The following is a 13600-nucleotide window of genomic DNA, read 5'->3' on the forward strand; positions in this document are numbered from 1 at the left end:
AACAAACTTGTATGTACAATAAATACATTTGGTAAATGATCACATACTGTTTTATGATATCTTTGTTCATTGCCTCAAATTGTTGTTTAAGTCTTGGATTGTTACTTAACCTTTCAGAATTTTACTTCTTTTCTTCTTTCCTGGAATGCAAACTCCTTAAGGACAGAATCTATACCTAGACTCCTTTATAACATTTGTTACTTACACACATTTACAATACCCAGCACACATTAAGTGTTCAGTAAACATTTAATCATTTAAGGTCACAATCATAACTGCAAAGAATATTTTAAGTGCTATGTTCAGTCACAAATGCAAGAGGGGAAAATCTTCCATCCCCACAATGGTCAGAAATAAAAAGACTTCTTTTTTTTTTTTATGGAGACAAGAAACAGAGACAAGGAAGGAGGCCAGTCTGGCAATAATTCTATGAGAATAACATCGTTACATGGGATATGTCCATAATTCACTTCTGGGGTTGACCTTAGAAGGAATCAAAGAGTAATGTTTTGAATTAGACACTTAATCTATAACATAAGCACACTACACTTTCTAGGGATGCTACATCCTACTTCAGATGTATCTTCCTTTCAAAGTATATGTTCTTCAGACATGCTTACTGTTTAATAGGCCAATAGCTAAAGAATGATTATTTCTAAGCTAGCAAGCAGAAAACTCCATAAACTGTTAAAAATTAAACCTAGCCTCTAACTTTCCATTTCCCCCTCTTTCTTTCTACAATTTCCTACACCATCCTCTCACCCTTCCAATCCCTATCCTACCAAACCATCACCATTTTCTCCCTCCACATTCAGAGCTGGTCCCTAAATCCATTATCCTTCACCTTCAGCATGTCTGGGCCTTAAGTCAGCACTATAGGCAGCTGAAGTTCAAGTGAGGTAGGTGGTACAAAGACTTGCACTGCCCATCTCACAGGGTTTTCATGCAAAAAGCATTTCCCATAAATCTTTTGAAATGATATAAAAATATGAGTTATTATAATAATAATTATTGTTAACCCCAGATCTTGACTTTTTTTTCTTAAGCTGCTCATCCCTGAGTAGACTCCAGGAGTGCTGTTTGCTCAGATTCTTTTTCTCTCTTTTATGCCACCCCCAGCAATATATTATTAGGGAGAAGAAGAGAAACTTTAAAATGTATAAAAAACTTAAGACCTTTCACATCTTATGTAGTCTGGGCCTTTGTTTTCTGGAGGTTAAACTAAGTTATTCTTATCAACTGTTAACAGAATCCTCAGCACAGGCTGAGAATGTCTATGTTTTACCACAATAACGGGTAAAAGACATCAATATAGGATTATTGGCCTCCCATCACTAGCTCCTAATATGAAATTACTGAACCTGTCTATCATTTCTAATGAATTAAACATGAAATAAATTATATTATGCAAACACCAAATACTAATACATTAATAAAGTCGAACTTTCGCCCATCTCCAAAATGAGGCTAACATTCAGTGCAAAGAGCTTACTCCTTTTGCAATATTTTAATGTTTCTGAGTTCTCAATTATTTAGTGGAACTGGGTCATTCTTTACTTCACACTTGATTTTCTCACACCAAATATTTGCTTCTCCAAAGAACTATAAGAAAAATGCAAATAAAAAGATAGACCAATATTTCCTTAGTTAAGAACTCTGAGCAAACAAACTGCCATAATTGTTTTCCTGATCAGGTATCTGTAGGAATTATCACTGTATTCACCAGATATTATCACAGTTCTTTGTTCAAGGAACAGGAATAAACAAGCCATAACATATTGGGTTTCTAGCTAGACTTTAGGGCCTAGCAAGATAAAACCTGACAAAAATATACTATAATGTGTGTTTCACGCTTCTTAGTAAATAATGACCTAACATTCTATCTGTAAAATCTGAAAAGGCAGTAAACAGTCACTCTCCAAATAGCTAATATGGAAGCCACGTAGCATCGAAGGTTACCATGCAATTCCAAACACTGCATTTAGCCACAGGTCTGTTTTAAAGTATTTTTATTTCAATGATTACAAGCGTTAGTTATTGTGTGATGGAGTGCATATAATGCTAGACTTGCAGCCAGAAAGAGGTAAGTTCAAATCCCAGCTTTGATATTTACTACCTGATTAATAGTATCACAAAGTCTCACAACCTTAAGCAACTCCCAAAGAAATATCCACTAAGTTGTAGATAGGTTGTGTTCTCTTAGTGGGAGAGGAAGGTCCCATGCTGAAGAAATCACTGATGCTAGATGTATTGACTAGAAGCTTATCGTGGACAAAATTCAAATACCCTTGGAAAGATTTTAGTTTGGTCTAACCAAATGAAAGAGTACCTTAGGAAGCTAGAAACTTGAATTCATTCATTGTTATTCAACACTTATTACATGTTTCTCTTTCAATGATTCACTGACAAATTTAGTGATCCTTGATCCACCAAAAAGTCACAGGCCCACTTACAATCTGAGGGAGACTCGGGTTGGAAATCTTGAAGATCTCTAAAATAAAGTCTAAACGTTCTAATTCATCACTGCCTAAACTCTTGATTTCTCCTTTGATAGAATATATGTGTGTATATATACATATATATAATATAAAACCATAACCTATTATATATTTGCATATATACATATAATGTATGTATTGTGTATGTGTGTATGTATAAGGTGTATAAACATATATGTGTGTTTATATACATACACATACATACATATATACTTGTGTGTGTGTATGTATTCCAAAAGGATCTCCAGGAGAAATCCTGGGACAGAGGAATCCTCAAAGACTTTAACTTGTCTTATTTGTATTTATTTACCAATGAACAGGACTTATGAGAATCTTCAAAAGTGAATATCCAGAGAGGTAGTATCTGGGACCTCTGGAGGCACCCTGATCTTAAGCTTCTGTTAGAACAATAGTTAAGGCAATATAGCTGAGTTGTCTAGGTGGGAAAAGAGATGTGGTTTTCTCATTGAAAGGGGGCAAGGGGAGGGGGGTTGGATTAGATTATCTCTTAGGCCCCTTCCAAATCTCTGACCTTATAATATTAGGAGTAGCCACCATGTAGTTTCCTTATCTGTCTAATCTCAGGTCAATAATGTCTGGCAACCACGGTAAAGAACTGGTACCAGGTAGCTCCCTTATACTGCCTCTACCATCTTCTACCACTCCCTGTCAAATCCAACCAGTCACTGCTATTTCAGTCACTTTTGGTGCACAGGCAATGGGCTTCTGCATAGGTTTTATTCATTAGAACATCACTGAATTAAAAGCATTTCAAAACCTTCAACTTGAAAAGAAACTTTGGGGGATTTCAAATGCCTGAGCTCACTCGTCCCTATTATTTAAACAATTAAGTCCCATCTGCTTTTCCTGAATTAAAATGTGCAAATCACTCAAGCAACTGTTCATATCCCAATAGCCAAACTCTTTGTCGAATGGCTCAATATATTGTAACCAAAAGTGAAGCAGTATTTGTTATTTTTAATCAAATCTAATACTAAAAAAATTACACTGCCCAAAGTAAATTCTCTTTTTAGTAAATAACATGAAGGTATGGCCAAACTTCCATAAATACTAAAGAAAAGGATATGCTTTGTTTTGGACCAGACAGTCGATTGACACTTCTTGAACACATCTGTACTGTGGAAGGGACATAGAAGAAAGTAGGGACAGTTCCTAACACTAGAGAAGTAACCAACAGGGACCTTTTCATTAAAGGTCTTCAGATATGAGTTAGATGACCACTTGTGTGTGTGTTGTAGAATGTATCCTTTTTCAGGTACAGGTTTGACCGGAAACCCTTTGACTTCCATTCCAACTCTGAGATTCTGATCCTATACCTTTAGTGTATATCATATTTCCTATTTGGAAAATTGATATTCCCAAACATCTGAAAAATATGCTAACTTCATTTCCTCCCAATAAGAGACAGCATGACATGATGGATAGAAAGCTAACCTCAAAGTCAGGAAGACCTGAGTTCTAGTCTTCTCTCTGACACATGCTGGTTATATGACCTGGGGAGGGTCACCTCACCTCTCAGTGCCCTAAGGAACTCTAAGATTATAAATTGCAGAGAAGCTGCAGGTAGAGGGATTTTCCTCCTCTGAAATTCTCTATACCAACTAAATCGGAGGTCCAGTCCCTATCCTTTCCTCCCCACCTCAGATGTTCTCTAGCAAGTAGAAATATATTTTATCTTTAAAATTGGCTATCATTGCATGCTTAACCTGTTTGGAATTTTATTATTGCACAGCTATCAAAAGTCTGTATAACAAAGTGTGACCATGGCTGCCATTCTCTAAAACCACTTCATTACTGAAGCTTTAAATTATCCTTGGCAATAGAACAGACCGTCTCCTGATAGACATGAGAAAATGCTGTGAGGCAACTGAGCTCAGGGGCAGAACACCAGCCAATTGTGTAATCTAAATGTAAAAGAATTTATTAAGCTCACAACAGCCTAAGCCTGATTTTCCCCAATGACACAGCAACTCTGAGGCAAAATGCATTGATAATCAGGGTGAGAAAGCCAGCCGTGCCAAGAACTAACTAGTTCCTTAATAATTTCTCTGTGCAAATGCTCTTTGTCAGAAAAAAAAAAATAGCCAAAGCCACACATTTTCAGCAAAAAAAAAAATCCATGGTATATTACCTACCAGTTATTAATATAAAATCCTCATATGTTAAGTGACAGAAAATGGAGAAAATTACTCATACAGGGCAAGTGGAGACATTATGCTCACAAGATTAAAAATGTTTCCCAGAAAACATAAGGGTAAGAGGCAACAAAGGGACTAGCCTTCAATATAAAGATGAAGGAAGGAATTTTATGGAAATGGGGCCAAGAAAGTGTTTCAAGGTGCATAAAAATATGCATTAGTAGAGGTGGAGGTAAGGAATTTCCAACTGCATCTTGGGCATGTCCAAGTGGGCCACTGGTCTTCAATGCTTGGTGTGGTTAGGCCTCTGCCTTTAGTAAACTCAAAGTAAGAACGTGCAATGGAAAGAGGGCTAAATGCAGACAAATGAAGAGCCTGGACCAGATCATCATTACAGTCCTTTACACTTATGTAATGTCGTCTCAGGATTGTTGTCGCTCAGTCGTTCAGTCATGTTAAACTCTTTTTGACCCCATAGAGAGAAGTCCATGGGGTTCTCTTTGCAAAGATACTGGAATGGTTTGCCATTTTCTTCTCCTACAGATCACTGATCCTAAGGCAAACAGATTTTAAGTGACTTGCCCAAAGTCACACAGCTAGGAAGTTTCTGAGGCTGGATTTGAATTCAAGTCTTTCTGACTCCAAGCCTAGCACTTTCTCCACTCTTCCACCTAGGTGTTACAACTAATTAATCTCATTTATTGATTATCTCTCAGCCTGCTATTTACCATATTAATTCTTATTATCCCAAATCCTAAGGAAATTAAGTCATATGTTTTGATATTTTTCTTATTAATCAATATAATTGCAACTTTCTTACTAATTAAAAAGTTAGTTCAGAAAACAACTCAATTTATTAGATACTATTTAGTAAACCAGAGAAACATTTTTCCCCATAAGCAGTTACACTTCTGTCTCTATATATTTTTTAAATTGTTGATCTCCTAGGAATAACTCAATATTTAGCTTATAGATTATACAATTGATTAACAATAATCAAATATAACACAAAGGCAGAAAGAACTATAAAATTGTAGCAGTGAGAAGTGGCCTGCAGCACTTCTAACTATAATCATAACTGCAGATGACTTTTCCCTACTCCTGGACATACAATTCATTCATGATACCATGATTCTTCTCAAGAATGTTCTTTGTCCTTTTCATAACATAAAGAAGAAAAACAGTTCCAATCTCTGTATTACCCAGTTTCTCTATAACCGATGACAGGAAAGTTTTTTCTTCAGCTTCTAGCAATCCACCATTCTCAATAGTCTCTCCAAAATGACAATTAAAGCTACCATTTCTACAACATTTCATTTGGCTCTTGAAGCTGTATTAACACTAACTGTACCCTTTATAGGAGAGGCTTTCAAAATAGGTGTTATAATGCTATGATTCCACGGCTATGGGCTCTAGAAATGAGTCAGCTTTAGTCCAGAAATACAACCAACCCCAAAATGTCTATAGACATTATTAGCAGGATGCTAATAATGCCTTATTTTAAGAGGCAACATGGCACATAAATCATTGGATCACAGACTTAGAGCTATAAGGAAACATCTAGTCTAACCATTTTACAGATAAGGAAACTGAGGGTCAAAGTGGTTAAAAGACTTGTCCTATGTCATACAAGTAGTAAATAGAAGTGCTGAAATTTTATTTCAGGTTCTATGATTCTAAATCCATCACTTTTTCCATAATGTCTTACTGGCTGGCCTTAGAATCAAGAACTAGTAGGTTTGTCTTGTCTCCAACTCAAACTAGTTATGTGACCTTGAGCATAAATTCTCAGTGACTGCAAGTATTCTATAGACTAAAAGACTGTAAGTGCTCTGAGACTGTAAGTTTCAGACAAGTTGCCAAACTGGATTGGTGAAAGGAAATTTCCAACAAGAAATACCCCACACCATTGAAATCACAGGTAAAGGAGAGAGAGAGACAGAGAGAGAGAATAAGGAATTACTGATTACAATGATTTAAATTGATCTGTGATTTGGGCAATATTAAATTCAATTCACCAAACATTTTTAAGTACCTAGTATGTACCAAATAATGTGCTAGGCAGCAAGAAACGCACAACATTTAAACCAATAGTCTCTGCCTTTGTGCAATATATGATCTATAACATAAGTGCTTTTAAAAGGTACAAAGCAAAGTGCTATGTGAGGTCTGTTGGGAAAGGCAATGATTGTTAAGGAAAATAATTAAAAAATCTTATAGGAAGGTTCTCGATTGTGGTTTCTTTTTAAGAAAGGGTAGAAATAAAGCAGTCAAAGAAAGAATAGATTACAGACATTGGAAATGGTGTGAGAAAGGCAAGAAATAGGAAAATGCAAGGCATTTGAGGAAAACAAATAATCATTCAGTTTTTCTTGACTACAGTGTGATACAAGATTAGGCTGAAAACGTAGGGTGACAACAGATGAGAGGATTTGAATATCTGGTACAAGAATACAAACTTTACGATGAAATCACTAGTAAGTCAGAAGTGATTATACTGCTTTCTCAGCACAGTGTGCTAAAATGTTCTTTGATCTTTCCAAAATAATCAGGAAACCTAAATTTAGATGTAAGACAACCATCATTCATTATAAACAAGGCTACTGAAATCAGTGTTGAGGTGGCACAATTGTATCCTATCACAGATGGTTACCACACATATTGAGAGCTTAGCCAAAGGCAAGGGAAAAAAGAAAGAAAACATTTGATTGGAAGAGAGTTAGAAGTTCTGGGAAAGGCTTAGTGATCGCTCTTAAGCTCAGTGTTGATGCCAACTTCCTCATTTTGAAAAGGAACCATAGACTTTAAGAAGGTCATTCCAGACATCACACACAGAGCTGAACTTCAGGATCAGTCCAGTGGATACCAAACATGTGGCATCTTTATTATGGAAGAGCTTCCAAAGAAGCACTTCCATCTGATAGAACCAGAAAAAACAATTAGAGTAGGAAGCATGGAACTGCAGAAGAAATTACTTGGAAGTCAAGTGGAAGGTTGGGAGAAACCAAAGGAATATCGATGTTTCTTAGAGATTTCAACTTATTTTAATGCAATAAGTACCTAATAAGTGTTTACTAAGTGCCACTTAGACACTAGGCAAACAAAAACAAAACAATCCCTATCCTTAAGTAGTTCACAATTCTACTTGGGCAAAATATGTGCACAGGTAAACAAACACAAAATATATACAAAGTAAATACAAAGTCATTTCAGGGGGAGGGGAGAGGACTAACCATTGGGTGCATTAGGAAAAGTCTCATGTAGGAGGTATCGCATAAACCAAACTTGAAGTGAACTAGGAATTCTAGAAGGTGAAGGTAAGAAGAGAGAGCATCCCAAGCATAGGAGAAAGTTTGTGAAAAGAATTTACATAGTTTGCACAGGGAAGGAGATAATGCATCATTTACAGTAAATAGCAAATAGACCAATTTAGCTGAAACATAAAATGTGTGAGGAAAAGTAATGTGAAATTCTCCTAGATTAGAAAGATGTTCTCGCTCCTCCTCCCCTCATCCATCCCAACCCTTGCCATAGACTCTTTTCCATGCCTTTCTAGGGAACATGATATACAAACTCTAGTCAGGTCTCAGTCAAGTATGTTCAGGTATTTAGCATATCACAATGAGCCTCATTACACCTTCATTAGTGAAAGCATCAGCTGTAACCAAAGTGATATTAGAAATAAAGAAAACCTTTTTGCCCATTAAAAGCAGTCCCATTTAGAACAAATGTGGCTTCTTTCACATGAATTGATCATACTTCATCTCCACCATTCAATATGTTAACTCTGTATTGAACAAAAGCACCTGAAGATATTTTTCTAAATATTTGGCTATGTAAAATAATCACTGCATATACCTGGCTGAGAACACCAAATAAAAAGCAAGCTCTTGAGCATTTAGCAAGTAAATATGACCTTTCATAGGAGTAATGATGATATGATTCAGATAAGCCAATAAAATATTTCCATCTGAAATTGTGAAAACTTTTCTCACACCCAAAATTATTATGGTAATAATTGGTCACTTTCCAATCTATGCATATATATGGCTAATTATTTTCAAGCTTATCTTTTCCCATTTCCATAACTTTGTCTTTATCCCTACCTATAAGAGTCAATATCTATCTCATCTAAATGTATACAATATTCATATATTCACTTCAAACCCAGAAACCTGCTTAAACATTCTATGCCCCTTCAATCACCAAAACATCTTCAGAGTATCTACTTATCCCTTTCCAGTAGCCTGACTCCATTACCTTAACACCAAAAGGTTCATGTATGGAACTCCAATATTCACCTGCAAATTTAATGTCAGCACTCATTCAGCTGGTTTCAAGTATATAAGTAACTTTTCACTGAACATATTTTCAGATCTTGTCATCAGTATAGTAGAATCAAGGAAAATAAATAAAAAATTGCACTATGGGTTTAATACGAAGATGGCCTTAACACCCTCTATATATAGATAGACTGGCCAAGGAACACATAGACTTTCTAGCCAATAGGGCCCAGGAGATGATCAGAAATTACAGTGGAAAAAAATTAAGAGCAACCATGAATACTATTTATATTTGAGATAGCTTCCCCCAACCACTACCTCTATGCTACCTCACCCCCTAAAGATAGCAAAATGATTTATATGTTCAAATGGATTCTGCCACAGATAACTCAGATACCCCAATGTAAGCATGTCAGCTTATGTGTATCTTGTCATTTCTACAAAAAAACAACCTGAATAATATCATGGATTGTTTGACTCATTTTCTTTGAAGCACCATTCCAAATTTTAACTTTCCCAAAACAACTGAATCGGCTAATTAAAGTGCGTGTACTTTGAATCACAAAAGAGTTTCATAATGTGTCAGGATATAATAAAAACCATTTCGATTTTAACTTCCAGTAGACATTTGTTGTTAAGCTAGCTCTATGATTTCCCCTATATTTTGATAACTCAGATGTGTTCAGTTATCCTGAATTATTTTGTCTGATCAACAATAAAAGTCTTGTGTAGTCTTTGTCTTCTATTAAAAATGATTTACAATTTAATAATTATAGGAAAGACACCCCATACTGTTCTTCATGTTCAGTTTGGTCATTCTTAGGAACAGTATGAAATCACATTTATAAATCACCAAGGGGAGAAATCTAAATACTGTACTGTAATATGATACAGATGTCTCCTTATGTACATTTCACCTGCATGATTAAAATACACAATAATGTTAAATAACGTCTGTGTCCCCAAAACATTTTCTAAATATCATTTTCTGAATAATTTAACAGCTTAATACACCCAAGATCACATTTTACTATATGTAACAGCCAGGGCATATTTATCTTTCAATTCTAAACAAATTACTACTTTAGAGTTATTATTACAGTCTGCTCTTTTTTCTTCCTCTGTTTAATAACATCTTTACTGTTTCCATAACCAATGTGATAGCCTTGGGTCTTTTTTTTTCACCTGACTTGAAAGTAAAGCAGTACAGCATATGAACATTTTCAATAAAATTGACTAGCAATTCCCCTCATTGTTCATGCTTAAATGTTACTAAATGCCAGCCTTCTGGGCCCTAGCTGTCAGTCATTAGGAAGAATCCCAGAGAAAGTAAATAAAAAATGATTAATTTTACAATATTTTCATTATGACTTGAAATTATTATCAAATAGTCAAAGAAGATGCCTTTTAATAACCCTTGAGAACTCCATTTTGATTTCTCAAGACGTAAAATAAAATCAGAATTTATTTTATTATGACTTTGGGGACTTCTCAAAATGAAAAATGTACATGGAAAATATCCAGTGAACTCTGTAACACAAATTTACTTATTCATTATTTTATTCATAAAACAGCCCATCCCATGCTCATATACTTTGCCCAAAGTCTTAATTTCTTAGTACAATATGGCTATTAAAGTTTCCATTGAGCTTTTTAAAATATACTTATGGGGAAAAAATCCATTTTGTCAAAATGTTTAACCAGCTTCATCAATAATCTCCCTATAGCAATAAAATGCTAAAATTCCCAGCAGCCATTCACAAAAACAGGCAAAATGGGAGCAAGTAGAATTCATCTGTGAACTGACATTGATTTTAGTCAGTAATACAGCTATCTCTTTCCATTAGAAAAAGAACTCAGAGAGAAAGCTGTTTCCAGAGATCCAAGAATTCCACATACTGTCATGTACCACTGATTGTAGGACAAGGTTGTTGACTGTTTATAATAAAAATTACAAGGATTATTATCAGATAAAGTTAACTTGATTACAGTTGGCAGAATTTTACTCCCATATGTTAAATTCAGTCAAGTAGAAGTCAGTTTACTTAACACTATTATTCTAAAAGTTGGATATAGTAGAGAGAGGACTGGCCTTTGAGTCAGAAAGTTCTGGATTCAAATACTGCCTCTGACATGCACTGCATGTATGACCAAAGGAAAGTCCTGTTAGCACTATAAGCAATTTTAAGTTTTAGACTATGAGTCACAGATGAAGTGCCAATCCGCATCAATGGAGGGATTCTGCACACTGGAAGTTCTCTACCCTGATAAAACCATAAATACAAACTAAAATAAAAAATATTAACATAGAACAATAACACTAATCTAAAGTAGTGAAAATAAAAATACAACTCTTGTCTTTTGACAAAATAATGATCCCCAAATAACTAGGAACATAATTGTGCTACATACACTTGATATTAGTTTTTCTAAAGGCATTCTATGCAAGGTAGGGGATTTTGAAAGACAAAGAAAAGAAGAGTAAGTATGGATCCATGTATTCCTCTATGAATTTAATACTGAAAACAACTGGGATAGGAAAGTGGATTCCTCCTATGCATAATAGTAAGATTCAGATGAAGATATTTTGTAAACAAGAGTTATGGGTTAACATGTGAGGCTGATTTCTTTTTTTATTATTATTATTATTGCAAAATAGCACAATGTTCCAAAATTTCCTTTCAAACAAGTTTTCACCCTCAGGTTTCTTGGAAAATATCCCAAAGCCCCACACTTACTACTTCAAACCAAACACCTCTAACCTACCATGAGAAATTACACAGTGATAACCATCTCTCAACTCAATACTTCTGTCCTGTTCTTTTATTCATTGCAATCCAGAAAGCTTTAAGCACAAACCATCTATCCACTTCCTACCTAGCCTATCAATATAAGAGCTTTGATTGCAAACAGACTCCAACTTCAATGTTTCTGGCACGCTGAGCTCTGCTAGCCAGAATCAGTCTTTTTATAATCTGCAAAAGAAAAGTCTTCAGATTGAATATAACAACTATAAGAACTACTGCCAGTTTCCCTCAAGAAGAGACAACCGACAATATACAAAATTTGCAAATCTACTTCTCCAGATGAAAACAGGTCTAAAAACAGGTTTCAACTTGCATGTAGAGCTGAGCATCCACTTTGCCCCACACTTTTCCACAAGTTTGATGCACAATTCTAAAAACAACAACAAATCTTCAATACCTAAATTATGAGATCACATTAAAAAAAATCTGTTTCCAAAACAAAAAATGGAAATTTGCTTACCTGTATTCCTGTCTGGTAAGATACAGCAATGCTTCTGCAGAATGCCAGGCAAAACCTGTTTTAAAACAAATAAATAAAACAATACATGTGGTTACCATTAGGGAAGAGAGAAGCATCTCATTAACTGCTGAAACTGTTTCTCTAATAAGGTCATTCAGTATCGCTCAAAGTCACCACACTGAGAACAGCCTAACAAATTGAACAGTACAAGGGAAAATGGATGACATGCTTTTTTCGTCAGAAAGGTGAATCAGAGAAGTATACATGTTTATATGTTCTTCTTAAACTGATAACAGTTCAGTTTAATGTATATCCCTTTTGGACATGGAAAGTATCTGTAAACTCCATAGAGGACTCTAATGGGAGGGTAAATGGATGATTATTCAACCAATTTTTGAGATACCTTTGTTTAAAAGCAGATTGTTTTATAGTTTGGAAATCAAAAATTGTTCTAAACAACATACTGAAATCTATTGCTTCTGCTTTCTAAATCTGGGATTATTTGAACAAAAGAAAATTTGGTAGTATAGATACTTCGATCACAAGTAATGGCAAAAAGGTAAGAGGAAAATCTTATTTCTGAAGGCTTAACCATGAAATGAATAAAGAAATACTTATAAGTTTTTCCTCCCAGAAAACCCATGGAGTGTATAGTCCATTTAATTTGTCAAACAAAAGGATTTTGTAGGAAATCTTTTTAGAGTGCTTCCCATGATCAATTAAATAAAACAACAGAATTGACATAATCATATTGAATCCACAAGTCTAAAGCAAACAATTACAATCCTCTATTTTTTTTTCAGCTATCAAGCATCTACTATTGTTTGCAGAGTACCATGCTGGGTGAAAAGATGAAAAAGAATGCTAACAAAGGAAAAGAAGACAGCTTTCACCCTTGAAAAGTTGACAGTCTGGACAAGTTGCTTTCAACTTAACAGCACAAGGCAGACGTTCAATAAATACTCGTTAAAGTGAATTTAATTAGAATTTCTCTTAAGAGCAATGATTGCCATCTGTGCCAATTCAAGAACTCTTTCCTTCCACGTACCACTAACCAATAACAAATACATCCTCGCAGTGAACATGGAACAATTCAAGTACAGTAATGCAGTGCCTATTATATGTACAATACTGTAGAAGACACAAAGTCTCAAACATGAGCCCTCTTCTCAAGGGACTGTCTATATAGTTTTGTGGACAAGGTGAATGCCCACGGAATTACGTCGATAATAGTACCAAATCAAACTTATAGCACTTTAAGGTTTATGAGAATAGTTAAGTGTTTGGAAGAAAAAAAAATTCCCCAATTTTCTGCATTCCTTCTGATCCTGGCTGCATTTATTTTATGTGTACAAAAACTTAATTTAATGTAGTTAAAAGTATCCATTTTACA

The 13600-nt window shown here is 35.0% G+C and overlaps 1 protein-coding gene across 2 annotated transcripts in view; it reads right to left on the minus strand.

Annotated features, from left to right (window-relative positions):
* Nucleotides 1-13600, minus strand: part of DLGAP2 (DLG associated protein 2) — a 1185476-nt gene that overhangs the window by 951048 nt on the left and 220828 nt on the right. For both annotated transcript variants that reach the window (XM_020973015.2, XM_020973016.2), the window contains exon 2: nt 12208-12262. In XM_020973015.2, coding sequence (XP_020828674.1) covers nt 12208-12262 — 55 coding nt within the window. The remainder of the gene's footprint in view (nt 1-12207; nt 12263-13600) is intronic.

The sequence above is a fragment of the Phascolarctos cinereus genome, unplaced genomic scaffold (assembly GCF_003287225.1).
Source record: "Phascolarctos cinereus isolate Bilbo 61053 unplaced genomic scaffold, phaCin_HiC Scaffold_2;HRSCAF=192, whole genome shotgun sequence".
NCBI classification, from domain to species: Eukaryota; Metazoa; Chordata; class Mammalia; order Diprotodontia; family Phascolarctidae; genus Phascolarctos; species Phascolarctos cinereus.